Here is a 13,905-nt window from a genome sequence, read left to right as displayed (position 1 = left end):
AGGGAGGAAGAGAGGGAATACTATTTTTAATGTTAACAATTTTATCAATAAAAAACTGATTAAGGGAGTCACAAAGTGCCCGAGAAGGAAGGGGTTTAATAGTGATCCTGTCTGGGTGCGAGAGTTCCTCTACGATAGAGAAAATGTCTTTAGCTTTAGAAGCTGAATCTAAGATCTTCTTAGAAAAGTAGGAGGTTTTAGCTTGCAAGATAGCAAGTTTGTACTCTTTGAGCAGGGTCGTGAATACCAACTTTTTATCAGGGGCATAGTCACGTCCCCAGCCGCGCTCGGCCTGCCTGAGTTTAAGCTTCATGCCTTTAAGTTCCTCAGAAAACCTTCTTTGCGCATCATGAGGGCGCTTTAACCTAACCTGTTTGAGGGGTGCTACAATATCGCTGGCTGATTCAAGCCAGTGCTTCAGACCTGATGCTTGGGTGTCAAGGAAGTCACAATTGGGGGGGGGGGGGGGCTGAGGCTCTGAGTAAGGTTACAAATTTACCAAGATCAGCCCTATTCCAATTTCTGGCAGGGAGATTACCCTCAAGGACCCGACTAGCATGGGAGGTAACAGTGATGGAAAAGGTAATGATGGAGTGATCCGACCAGGGACAGGGGAGGATAAGGGGAAGTCCACACCTGGTCAAGAATATGGCCCTTAACGTGGGTTGGGAGCAATTCATACCAGTTAAAAAATCGGAAAAGGTAGAAAAGTAGACACTCTCTCTATTGTCAGAGGGCCAATAATTGAAATCCCCTAGGATCAATAATTTTGAGTTGTTAATGACCAGCTGGGAGAGCATATTGACAAACATTGACGGGAGTCCATCAGGGTTCCCCATTTAGTAATAAGGATATATATATATATATATATCATATTACATATTACCTACTGGCGATCACCAGTAGGTAGGATAAGCATGTTTAATTTGCCAATGACTTTGGCTTAATTTGATGAATCCTCACAAAATCTTCTAAACTAGTTTGCCATTCACCTCAGCTGCTGTCTTGAAAGTTTAGAGGTGATCCATGAAGCGGGGGCAGAGAAAAAGGGGGGGTCCAAAACATGTTTTCCCCCATGTTAATTTCCATAGGAAATTTAGAAACGGCTGCAGCCAAAACTCCTGAAAGGGATTACACCAAATTTGGCAGTAAGGTAGATTTGGTATAAATCTGCTCAGTAGTTGCAGAGTTATTAACCAAAGTCCAAAATGTTATACATTCGGGACGCGTATCCACGGGCCCCGCGGTGCCAGAAAATCGTAAAAAAAAAAAATTGGCTGGAGTTCTGTTAGATCCATGACTCCCGGTGAATTTTTAAAACAAAAACTTGTGGGCTCCCGCGCTTTGTTAAGCCTGGTCCCAGGGATATTTTCATAATAAAGGAGGGGGCGCACGGCCCCCCCTCCTGGGGCTTATTAAGGCTCTGAACACCACCACCTCCCCCGGGCTTGTTTACTAATAAAAGGGTGGCCTCTTGCAGACCCCCCACAGCCCTGGGGCTGCCACCTCCCATGGTCTTTATCTTAAAACAATACGGAGGCCACAGGGACCATCCGCAGCACTAGGCGCCGCCACCTCCCCGGGGCTGTCATTTTATTGAATGGGGGGGCTACGTAGACACCCTCGGCCCCGGGGACTACCACCTCCCAGTGGCTTTATCCTTAAACAATGCAGGGGCATTGCAGAACCCCACATCAGCAGCCCCAGGGTCCATCACCTCCCTGGAGCTTTAATTTGAATGAAATGGGAACCACCATTTACCCGGGGCAAAATGGAAGAGAGGAGGGGGCCACATAGCCCACTTACAGGAGTCTTGCATGACCATGGGGATCGCCACCACCCCCAGGGCAGACTCCAGCTTTGTCCCGGGGTGCCCACCCCCGGAGCATAGCTGTTTTTGTGGCTTGGCGGGAGCGTTACTGCTCCTGTCAAAGTCACAGCAAACACTCCACTTCCAGCAAGTGAGAGCATTAAACGAGCTATTGCTTGCTGGAAGCAGAGCAGAATTGCTTTTAGAAAGAGGGAGCTGCATATTTAGCAGCTCCCTCTGTCTAAAAGCAAAGCTGTCTCCTGCAGGAGGTGGGAGCCAGCAGAGACCACAGGAGCCTGGAGTCTCCCATAGAGCCCCCAACAGATGTGAGTGGGTGTCCTGGGTGGGATTCAGGCACCCATAATAGAGGCTGGGCCCCAGGGGATGGAGTCCTGGGCCGAAATCGACCTGTGGAGGGGTCTGCCAAGCCCCCTCAATCATTTCAGAAAAGCTGAACCTCGGGGGATTGGGTCCCCTGTCCTGAAAATGGCCCAGGGAAGTGGGCCACATGACCCCCTACCCTAATAAAAGAAAAAAAAAGCAGGCAGAAATTCACTGGAGCCTCTGCCCCATTTCACCACCACTCTGCAAACATTCCTCCTGGCTCTCTACTAGTGGGAGGATGAAGTTCTCTTGACTCCTGAGGGTCCTTGGGGCCAACTACCCCTCCTGTTACTTCCAGTGAGTCCCACACTGTGGGATTGCTGAGAGTTTGTCCAAGGCCATGCCCCCTTTCTCCACCACTCTGCAAACATTCCTCCTGGTGCACTAATAGTTGGAAGCTGACGTCCCCTTTGCTGCTGAGGGCCCTAAGAGGCCAACTACCCCTCTTGTTACCTCCAGTAAGTCCCACACAGCGGGAATGCTGAGATACCTTTGGAGCATACGCCCCCTTTCTCTACCACTCTGCAAATCTACCCCCTGGCACACTACTGGTTGGGGGATGAAGTCATATTGGATGCTGAAGGACCATGAGGGCCAAGAAGCCCTCCTGTTACGTCCAGTAAGTCCCATACAGCAGGATTCCTGAGAGGTGGTCGAAGGACCCTACAACTTTCTCAACCACTCTGCAAATGAGACTACTAGTAAAAAAAACATAGATATTCACTTAAAAAACAAAGGTTAAATAGACCCTATAGTTAGGAAATAGAATTGCATATTAAATAGAATTAAAAACAAATCAGCAGTTAAAGTTACCCGAGCTAACTGTAACTTACGCCCTCGCAATGCACTGCTTATGACCTCACATATTACATCAGTCATGACATGGTCAGTGACATCACAAATGACATCACTGATGACATCATACACAAAACCACTCACACCCCATACAATCGATCTTACTCCCACAAACACATGCATTTACATACCCATTCACAGACACATACCCATACTTACACACCCACTCACTCCTCTAAAGAGGCACTCACATACCATGCACTCACTTGTACAGCCACTAATGCAAACATTCCCTTACCCATACAGCTACTCACACACCCACTTATTTATCAACAGTCACTCACACACCCACCCATTTAGCCTCTTAACACAGCCACTCACTCACCCATACAAGCACTCACAAAACCACTTACCTACCCATTCATACATCCATACAAACACTCGTACTTCTGCTCACTCACCCATACAGCCATTCACACAGAGACTTACTCTCCAATACAGTCACTACCACACCAACTTGTTTAACCAAACACTCACTCAAACAGCCACACACTCACTCACTCATACATCCACATAAGAACCAAGTACCTAACTCGTACAGCCATTCAGACACCCACTCACTCATACAGACCCTATAACCCACTTATTCACCCATAGAGCCACTCAGTAACCCATACAGCCACTGACGCACCCATGCACTGTTAGAAATGGGGATTTCTGGTTGGCTTAGGCTTGCGCCAAAGCCAGGCAGAAACCACCATTCTACGTCAGGGCAAGGATGTCACCCGCCAAGATAACCCCTGCTCACCCTCTTGGTAGCTTGGCACGAGCAGTCAGGCTTATCTCAGAGGCGATGTGTAAAGCGTTTGTGCGCGCACCCAGCAACAACACCCAAGGCCCACCACAAAGGAAACTCCACACAAGGTTATATGTAAACATAGCCTTTGTATTATACCAAACACATTAGATAATAAACACACACTTTACAATGTGCCACTGGCACGGGCAGAATTTACAGGGGATTATGTACAGGGGGCAGGGCCACGTGGGCCCTTGTCAGGAATAAGCACTTTGCAGGAATAACGCTTAGCACATAGCACATATAAAACTGTAGCACCAAATAGCAAATGTAGCACACCACCAGTAATCACTGGTAAAAGGTAAGTACACACTACGCAACCCTTACCACCTTAGGCAGATATCACACAGGGAACCATGAACTCACTAGTAGAACCTATATTAGGGAAAACAACCTCCTAGGCATAAAAATACATTTAGAGGTATACATGAGCATTGCAGTCTATGCATAAATCACATTAGACAAGTATCACATTTGCGCCAAAAAGCACATGAGGCAAAAACATGTACCCCACGCTAGGGGCACAACACCTAAACTGTCACCAGGCCAACTTGGCCTCTCAGGGGCTGAAGCGCCCTGTGTCCAAAATGTCAGGGAAGGCTGCGCAGGCAGCCAAAGGAGATGCGCAAGGTGGCTTAAAAGTAGCAGCTGGTCACTAAGTGCTGGACAGCTGGGAATCTTCTCTGGGCTTTCACGGAGACAAGGGGGCCCAAAACCACGTGGGAGCCTCGCAGGCTCTATAGATAAAACAACTGTGCCCTCAGGAGCCTCGTGGCTCTAAACAACAATGCCACCACACTGGGGGAGCGGCCCTCTGCCAACCGGGGCCGCTCTATCCTCAGAAATGGCTCAGCGAAGTTGGTGGACGTTGGAGCCTCTCGGGCTCAAAATACCAAAATGCCTCTAGGAGCCCCTCGTGGGCTCTGAATCCACAATGCCCCCGGGTGTGTGGAAGCCTCTGGGGCTCTTTAAACAATGATGGCCTCAGCGTGGAGTGGCCCGCAATGGCAGGTCCGCTCAGGATGCCCCCTCCGAGCACCGGCAATGTGCCTTGAAGGCACCGTCACTATCGAGGAAGCCCCTACTCACCGGGCTGCTCCTCTTCACTCCACTCGGCGGCGGCCGGTTCTCCTCTTGCCGGTGCTGGGTTTTGGCTGCGGGGCTCTCCCTTCCAGACGGGAGCCCCGGGATTCCTCCGGCTATGTGCAGGAGCGCGGGGTAGGCTCCCACCGCTTCCTGCTTTTCGTCTCAGCACCTTCGGGTCAGGCCCCGCCCACGTCATGGCGAGGATCGCCTGACTTCCGGGGTTTCCCGGATAGCGGCAGCGCTTCTCTTGAATCCCTGGCCGCAGTGGTGATGCGGGGTAGGCACCCGCTTAGTTACAAGGTCTCTGGCGGGGTGGGTACCCGCCAGGACTCTATATATAAAAAAGGAAACAATTGCACCAAGCTCCTGGCAGGGTGGGCATCTGCCAGGGGTCTTAAATCCTCAGCAAAAGTCCCTGGTGCCCGCTAGGGATACGAAATGGCAGGTATGAGGGGGAATCTCCACGCCGGGGATTCCCTTGCAAAATCGATCGCACCTCCACGCTGCAGCTGGCAACAGAAGCGCCGCTCCTTTTGGCCCTACAACAGAGCGCTGTCCGCGAAAGACAAAGTGCCTCCTTAGCAGGGGCAGTGGAGCGCTCTCAGGTGCTGTAGTCTCCAAGTCCAATGTAGGTCCTTTTAGAATGCAGGCAAAAAGGGGGGGGCAGTGACTGGGCCCAGGGGCCAGCTCACAGGGCCCTCCAGGCAGGGAGGCAGCACCCAGTGGCGGTTCCTCCTGGCGCCCACAAGCAGCAGGCCCCCCTCAAGTTAGGATCAGAAGAGAACAACTTGTATGGGTCACAGCCCCTTCCTATACCCAGAAATCCAAGATCATTGATGGTGTAATCAATGATGTCACTTGAGATGTCACAGTGAGGTCATTGATCATGTCATGAGTGATGTAATATGTAAGTTATAGTCTGCTTAAGTAACTATAACTGCTGAATTTCACTGTTTTTGCTTAAGCTAAATCTGAGCCCAACTCTAACGTCTTTGTAACTTTTGTCTATATATATATATATATATATATATATATATATATATATATATATATATATATATATATATATATATATATATATATATATATAGATATATATATATAGATATATATATAGATATATACATATATATATATATATGTGTGTGTTTCATTTTTGGTGAACCATTCTTTTTTCTTACACTACTTCAATCTCTTTTCTCTACCCACCACCAATCCCTATAATCACCCTACCCGCCCTTTATCGCTAAAAGCTAAAATTACCTTTACTTCCCTTTACCCAGCTGCAGCCCGTGCAGGTAAGAGTGGTGGGGCCGGGTGGGGGTGTTCAACAGGCGAGGAGGGAAAAATAATTCATTATTTAATTTTCCCTTGTGATCTTCAAATCCCACCCAGCCCCTCCGCTCTTACCTGCACGGGTCGCTGCTGCCTTTACCTCTACTGATCTCAAAACCCTAAAATCACCTTTACCTCCATTTTCCTTACCTGCACTTAAACCACTTTTTGCCAAAAAATTGTTATTAAAGAAAAATAAATTAACTAACCTGCGTGGTAAAGGTACAAATACTTACCTGCGTAGTAAAGGCTGTTTCCCTAAAGGAGACTTTCTTATGTAGTTGCTACCCAGAAACTTTCTCATGCATAAAATAGATAATAATGCATGTAGATTAAAGTAACAAAACTAAATATAAATTAAATAATGATTTATATTATTACACTCGAGCATTAGATGTGTTCATCAACCTGTATGCAATGGCTTGCCGTAGGGATAAGTGGCAATATATTTTTAACTTTAAACTTTACGGGACCCGGAGGTTGTTTTCAATTTCCAGATCGTTTTCCCTTTTTTAGACGATATAGACATGAATCAATCATCTAAAAAACACTCATTCGTTATGTTTGCATATAAATTCTTCATAAATTGCAGGTTTAAGCTGCATGTGTCTGTGAAAAGTATGTTTTTATCACTTTACTTTGAAAGTGTGCTTTATTCAATGCTTAACTAAAGTATGGCTCCAGAGTGTGGTCAAATGTGTATTTCATGGTTCATTTGTAGGCAATCATTAATTTGGAAGAGAAACCCACGATTGTCCCTTAATAAAATGGGAATCCCACAAGAAGGGTCATTAATAGCAAGCGTGAAGAATAGGAGAATACATATTTTTGTTTATTACAGTAATATATCTATTTCATAATTTTTGTAGCCTTCAAGCATGAAATATGGTTCGATTTCGGCATCATCTCTGGGAGAAAAGGTACTAAGTGCAAATCACTCAGACCCTTCGAGACAGACAAATAGCCACAGCCCTTCTGATCAAGTTTCCAACAAATCAAACAATGAAGAAGGTACAATATCATGTTTCCAAATGTTTGTTTTTGAAGCATTTTTAAAACTGATGTTGCTGAGTGCATCTTTCATACAGACCGATTAGTTGTCATTACAAGTGCATTGTTCAACTTAAACATACAGGCAGTTGCATTATCTAGTATACAAACTAAAACATTTTTTTATATCATGGAGAAAATTATTTTCATTGGCTCATAATTTTTTCTGTCCTAAATATCAGATGTAGGTGCATATAATTCTTCACTGTGCTTGGTACAATCATAAAGGTGAACCTTGGCAAACAAAGAAGTTGCACTTGTAGTTCAATAACTTTATTTGGTCATATAAACACATTATAGAAAGACCAATACGCATCCTGGAGTTCCAATGATGGCAAAAAGTGTCATGGCATTACCAGACGAAATATTGTATTTCTGGCTAAGTTCATGAACTAGTGATAAGAAATTAACCGATTCACGTAAGTCCAGGATTGGCTTCTACTCCCCTAGTGGTTTATGCACTGGCAACAGGATCGACTAGATTCCCTAAACACAACTCTGTTAATGACAACATAATTATTGCCTTCTTGTTCGGGAGTACCCACACCCTTTTCAGCAATGCTGGCTCACTCTGGTTAGCGTCACTAACTATGTTCATTAGACCTTAAATCTGAATGGAAGCTGTCTGTTGATGGTAGAAGACAGACCATAGAACTCCATATGGAAGATCAGAGTGCAGAACTGAAATTCTGGAATGTTTCCTCTACAAGGGACTGAGAGAAAAGGTAGGGTCAGGTATTTTTGTCAGTAGAGGTCCATCAATTTCAAAATTAAATGTAGCAGGACACATCAGTGCAAAAGATGTAGATAAAAAAAAGCATCTTGTAAAAAATTGGCTAGGTTTTTGGCTGGTCTGCAGCCTGAGCTCCATGCTTTCTGTCATTTTCTTAATTGTCTCCTCCATTTCGTGACTAAATACTTAAGAGCCTGAGGAGGGCGATCATATATGAGCTTCTTGTGCCTCATAGGCTTTCCAGGACTGCCTTCAGATGTCTTTTGTCAGCAGTGGCAGACTATAGCAAAAGTGGAACCATAATAGCAGAATAGGAATAGCTTATAGTTGTCGACTTTTTTATTTCTTCTTGGGTTCCCGGGAAATGCTTTTCTGACACCAGTAGGCTGTGGGAGACTGATCCCACCTTTAAGTAGTATGCCTTCAACACAGGGCTGAAGTCAAAATTGCTGGTTTGTCCACTTCATCCGGTTCTGTTTATAAGAAAGAAATCCTTACAACTTCATGCAATGAAGGCCTTCTGGATCCAGGTGCTAGTAATGCTGTAGAAAATCCCTCCTCTGACACATTCAACTACAAATTGTCCCAAATGTGATGGAGAACAATATTAATTTTCTCTGAAGCTTAGGTTTTGGAGTGGCCTCCTCTTCAACGGTGGATGGCAATCATTAAATACAGGGATTTGTCCTTGACCCCATAATTTGTTTGAATCTTTGTGCGTGTATTCGACCTTTCTTTCTACTGAGGTAGATAATGTCAGTAGCCTTGAACTGGGTAACAATAAATACCTATTATCTGTTAATAGCGTCCAGTCAAAACTGTTCCGTGAAAAAGCCCATGTAATTCTGACTTCCTCTAGAGCATTGCCAGTATTCGAAATATAAAGCGAGGGAATCACACACAGCTTACAAGCTAAGAAAAATCATGAACGTGTTTGTTTACAGATTACTACTTGACAGATGCATGTAACTTCACTTACATTTATGTGCAGTGCTTATCCTTTATAACAATTTGTACTTTTATCATCAACACAGGATTTTGTTACGAGAAAAAATGTGATGTTTACTAACATCTGTCCAGAACTCACTTAAGGTTCCGACTACCATTGCCCACTTGAACAATTACATTTTATGAAAGCACACTGTTTCCACCACCGATTCAACAAAAAACATATTTTTGTTCTTTGCCTTAAACATGTATTGCTTGCTTTCCAGTTGTTTGTCATTACATTTATTTAGTTCCCAAACTTCATTATATTAACTCTGTTTTGCAGGTTGCAACGATGCTTTTGTGGAAGTAGGGATGCCAAGAAGCCCCTCACATTCAGCAAATACCAATGAGCTGAAGCAGATGATAACTTCTGCCAAAGTCTCCTGTACCAAGAGGCAAACAGTGGAATTATTGCACGGTACCAAAAACTCCCACTTACAGTGAGTTATTCTCTGAAATACCAGAGATAGTTCTATCTTTTAACTAAAATTGTGTTCTATTTTTGAGTTGTTATTCAAAAAGAAATTTGCACGATGGATAACGTTGACCGGATAATGCATACCAAGCAAACTGTTGATTTTCTGGTCTAAGATGACATCTTCAGGCCTTGTTTTCTGATCATCTAACCATTTTTCAGTACCACAGAAAGAATGCTGTCGGATTCTGAACTAAGTTCCTCTGAAAGTCCAGTGGCAGACAAAAAGGCTCCAGGGAGTGAACGAGCAGCAGAAAGAGCCGCAGCTGCCCAGCAGAACTCCGAAAGAGCACGGCTTGGGTCACAGGCATCCTTTGACAGCATGCAGGTACCCAAGACATAGCATAGCAGTCAAGTACACATTAGACAAGAAGAAGAATTTACACGTTAAGTTATATTGCAAAGACCTAAAATGGAATTATATAGTATCTTGCTGAAATTTGTAAGGTTGGTGATGTGTCGACAGATGGCTTGGTTGTGGGGCGATTCTTAGGGAGGTATAATGCTAAATTTTGTCTTCTAGAACCATGCCCACCCCCAACACATTAGACCATTCCAACAAAATGCCACATTTTCTGGTTACTGGGCAGATATTTTTAGACATTTTTAAAAGGCAATAATATTAAGCATTCTTGTAGCACGTTTCCATGATATCTGTGTCCTTGAAATAGATTTCTCTGTTGCCTATTTTGGTTTTAAAGCAAGTGACCATGCAGTAAAGGGGTATTTCTGTGACCATTCTATTAAAGCCAAACAAACCATTAATTTCACACCACACGTTTTCAAATATATTGTCTAACAATGCATAGAATTTTCAGGCAATTCTGAAAAGGAACTTTCTGAAATATTTCAACATTTCATAGTTCAGTACTACACCTAGAAGTATTATTTCTGTTCCGCAACCAATCATTGATGTGTTGAGAAAAAATATGCTACTATTTCTGAGCAGATGTGTGACCCATCTGGCCCTGAAATAATCCCTTATTGGTCAGCCTTCTGTGGATCTATAGTCATGCCAAAGACTAGGTAGGTTTTCTATGGCTTGTCAGTTACAGGACACACTAGGCATGTACACCAATCACCTATACCAAAGGTGCGCTTTTTAGTGTTCATGTAATGCTTTTTGGAGGATTATGTTAGTCATTTCTTTTCTAATAAATTCCTCGAGTTAGAGAGACAGTTTTATTAGTCAGTCAAAATACTTTATTCAGCTCAACTGAGCTATAAAAGTCATAGCAGATAACATAAATCAGTATACAGTATTAAAATTCATAGGATTGAGGGAAACACTTGTTAAATATACTAAAAACAGGCATTAAAAGACATATATACCATAAAAGAGTTGTGCATTAATAAGATTGTACTTTTAGGACACTTCACAGGTAATTTAAAACAGCAGGTATTGGGTTTTGTTTCCCAGGCAGGGCATATAAGTAAAGGCCACAAATATGGGATCTGATTTTTAATGCTTGTAATTATGGGCGGAGAAACTGCACTCTTTGTGCGGTTTAAAATGTTCCAAAAAGTGCATAGTGCTTTTTTCTGCTGGAAATTCACGGTGACAGCAAGGAAGCGGTGAAAACCAGTACATTTTACTGGGAAAGCTGGCTGAAAATATATGTGTCAACACATTTCCCCATAGACACAGAATGGGCAAAACCCTTTGATACATCTGGCTCATAGTTCGGAGATGGAACTGTGTCAGAAGAAACTTGTGCCACTCATTTATAATAATCTGTAAATAAAGTGCGCGAGTTCAGGTAAAACAGCCAGATTCATCACGCTAAATTGCGCTAGCAAAGGACCAGATTCTGGGAATCTGGCCCTTTGAGAGTGCAATTTTTGCATTTGGGATTCATCATCCCAAATGCAAAATTAGCTATTTGCGAAATCGCATATTTGCGACGAATTGGATTTAAGGAATCTCTATTAGAGATTCCTTAAATGCAATTCATTAACCAATTTTAAATTGCGAATTCGCAATATTTGGCCGCTATTTACCACGAAGTCTGACTTCGTGGTAATTAGCGAAAAAATAGAAAAAAGCACTTTAGTGCATTTTTCTCTGTTGCATGTTACACACACACATGTCCTTTGGACATGTGTGTGCGCAACACCTGTGTAAATTTGCATTTCAGGGGTGCTACAGGGTGTCCTTTGGACACCCCTGGCACCCTTGAAATCGCTATCTTATTTGCGATTAGCTAATTGCTAATCGCTAATAAGGAATACTCCCCATTCATTCCTATGGGGCCTTTAGGCCCATAGGAATGAATGGGGAGTTATTCCTTATTTGCGATTAGCAATTTGCTATTCGCAAATAAGGAATGTGTAGGAATTGCAATTTATTTAGCGATTCCTACATGAATCCTGTTTTGCAAGTCCTTAATAGCGATTCCTTAATAATCGCTATTAAGGACTCGCAAAACTGCTCTTTCATGAATCTAGCTGTAAATGTGTCTTCTAACCGTCCTTCTCTAGTCTCTGCCCATGTCCTTTGTACTTTTTAATTAAAAAGTTCTTTAGTCTGAGTTAGGGAATGGTCAACAGACTATCCAGGTTAAGATAGAAATCTGGGGCACCAAGTGTTTCTAAACTCGTTTTATTGCCATGGGATTGCCAGACAGTTGTCCAGCTTCAGACAGTCCTGTAAGAATGACCTGCATATATGGGAATCTGAGTTTTTTCAGATTCTGTACCATAACCGAAGTGGTAGCAACTTGATATAACCTACCTAATCATTCCCAACCTCTTCATTGCATAAGGCTGTCGAGGTGGAGTGTGGAACTGCCAGTAGTCTTCTTATAAATGTGTTCTCCACAATTTGTAGAGATTTGCCACTAATATACCCCCATAAACCTACGCCAAATGTTGCAACAGGCACACATTTCATTTAAAAGATACCAAGTATCTCTCTAGGTGGTTTGTGGCATAGTCGTTTGAAGAATTATGAACTGCATCAACTGGTGGAAACGTACAATGTAGAGTTTTCATAATTTCTTCCCCTCCTAGTAAAAACATTTTACTCTTGGCTTATTTGGGGCCAAATTTAATTACAAAGGACTTAGTTTGATTTGTTTCAGTCCTAAACTACTCATAAAACTATTAAAAGCATCTAGAAAGACCTAGATATCATTAGCAGTGTGTGCAATTAGGACGCACTCTGACTGTAGTATGTTCATGCAGCCTATTGAGTAGGGATATTACTGCTCAATCAATGCCTAAATTGGAGCATTATGGTCCACAGCTTTGGGCGGTCTACCATATCATAAGCACATGTTAGGTCCATGATTGCAAGATGGACACATCCTTTTTTGGCCTTACTGCATTTTTGGACAATCAGGAAGAGATTTAAGGATTGTTCAACGGTGCCCAGGCCGGGACGAAAACCAAACTGTTGGTTGAAGAGCCTGCATCACTCTGTAGCCCATGTTTACAATTCGGCCAATAATACTCTTCCTAGGATCAGTTTTATTAACGCTAAATGATCAAGAACTCATGTGGGAAGCGCCCAAGGAAGATGAAGTAGAGTTTGAGGCATGACAAGTCTCTAGAGTATTCCTTAAAGCATAGACTAAGCTACAATGGGACCTTCACAGTCTTTGTCCAGAAAATGCCCCACCCTGACTATCTTAGAGCATTTCAGTTAACCCCTTCCATGCTCATGACGAGCTCAGCTCGTCATGCAGTACAGTGCTCCTGTGCTCATGACGAGCTGAGCTCGTCATGACCACACTTGTTTTTATTGCTGTCCAGCACAGCAGAGGAATCTCTCAAGCAGCGATGTGGTTAAAAATCTGTGATTTCCTGAAGCTGAGCTGTTGCGGATGAACAGAGTTAAGCTTTTCCTTCAATGCCATTCATTTTTATTCCAAAGCTGCTCTTACTTAGTGCAGCCAGGATTTAATATGAAGGAATAAAGCCACAAACTGGGTGTCAATACCACAGTTAATGCACCACGTGCTTCTGTTTGAGAATGCTGAGGCCATTCTGCCCCATGGAGATGGAGATAGAGAAGAATTTGTCAAACTTGATGACGAAGACCTCTTTGCTGACAGAGTATGTTCCTCAAAATACAGAATCTTAGGTGATGGAAGTTGATCTCACAAAAATATATGTGGGCATCAGTTTGCTAATGCAGACCGAATCTAAAGTAGCTTAATTGCTTGTCAAGATTTTGAAGGCATTACTATCTTAAGTGGAAGATGGCAAATACATCAATGGAATAGTTCTGAGTACTGAAACACAAAGTTTAATTCTGATGTACCTTTCAGTGCTTTCAGATCTTCTCTGTGGGCATGTTTCGCATTGATACCTAAGGATGATAAACTAGGAAGCAAACATTGTAAAACAGATAGCTCTGATGAAGGTTCCTGTTTTTTTCAGCT

General features: G+C 43.2%; 1 protein-coding gene across 3 annotated transcripts in view; it reads left to right on the top strand.

Moving 5' to 3' along the window:
- The window catches only part of BICC1 (BicC family RNA binding protein 1), an 808,889-nt gene that overhangs the window by 746,100 nt on the left and 48,884 nt on the right, over positions 1–13,905 (top strand). For all 3 annotated transcript variants that reach the window (XM_086922454.1, XM_086922453.1, XM_086922451.1), the window contains 3 exons: positions 7,139–7,280; positions 9,326–9,482; positions 9,680–9,845. In XM_086922454.1, coding sequence (XP_086778580.1) covers positions 7,139–7,280; positions 9,326–9,482; positions 9,680–9,845 — 465 coding nt within the window. The remainder of the gene's footprint in view (positions 1–7,138; positions 7,281–9,325; positions 9,483–9,679; positions 9,846–13,905) is intronic.

Source organism: Lissotriton vulgaris, chromosome 5, assembly GCF_964263255.1.
Source record: "Lissotriton vulgaris chromosome 5, aLisVul1.2, whole genome shotgun sequence".
In the NCBI taxonomy this organism is placed as follows: Eukaryota; Metazoa; Chordata; class Amphibia; order Caudata; family Salamandridae; genus Lissotriton; species Lissotriton vulgaris.
Note: the sequence above shows the minus strand (reverse complement) of the source record. Positions and strands in the feature narration are given on the sequence as shown.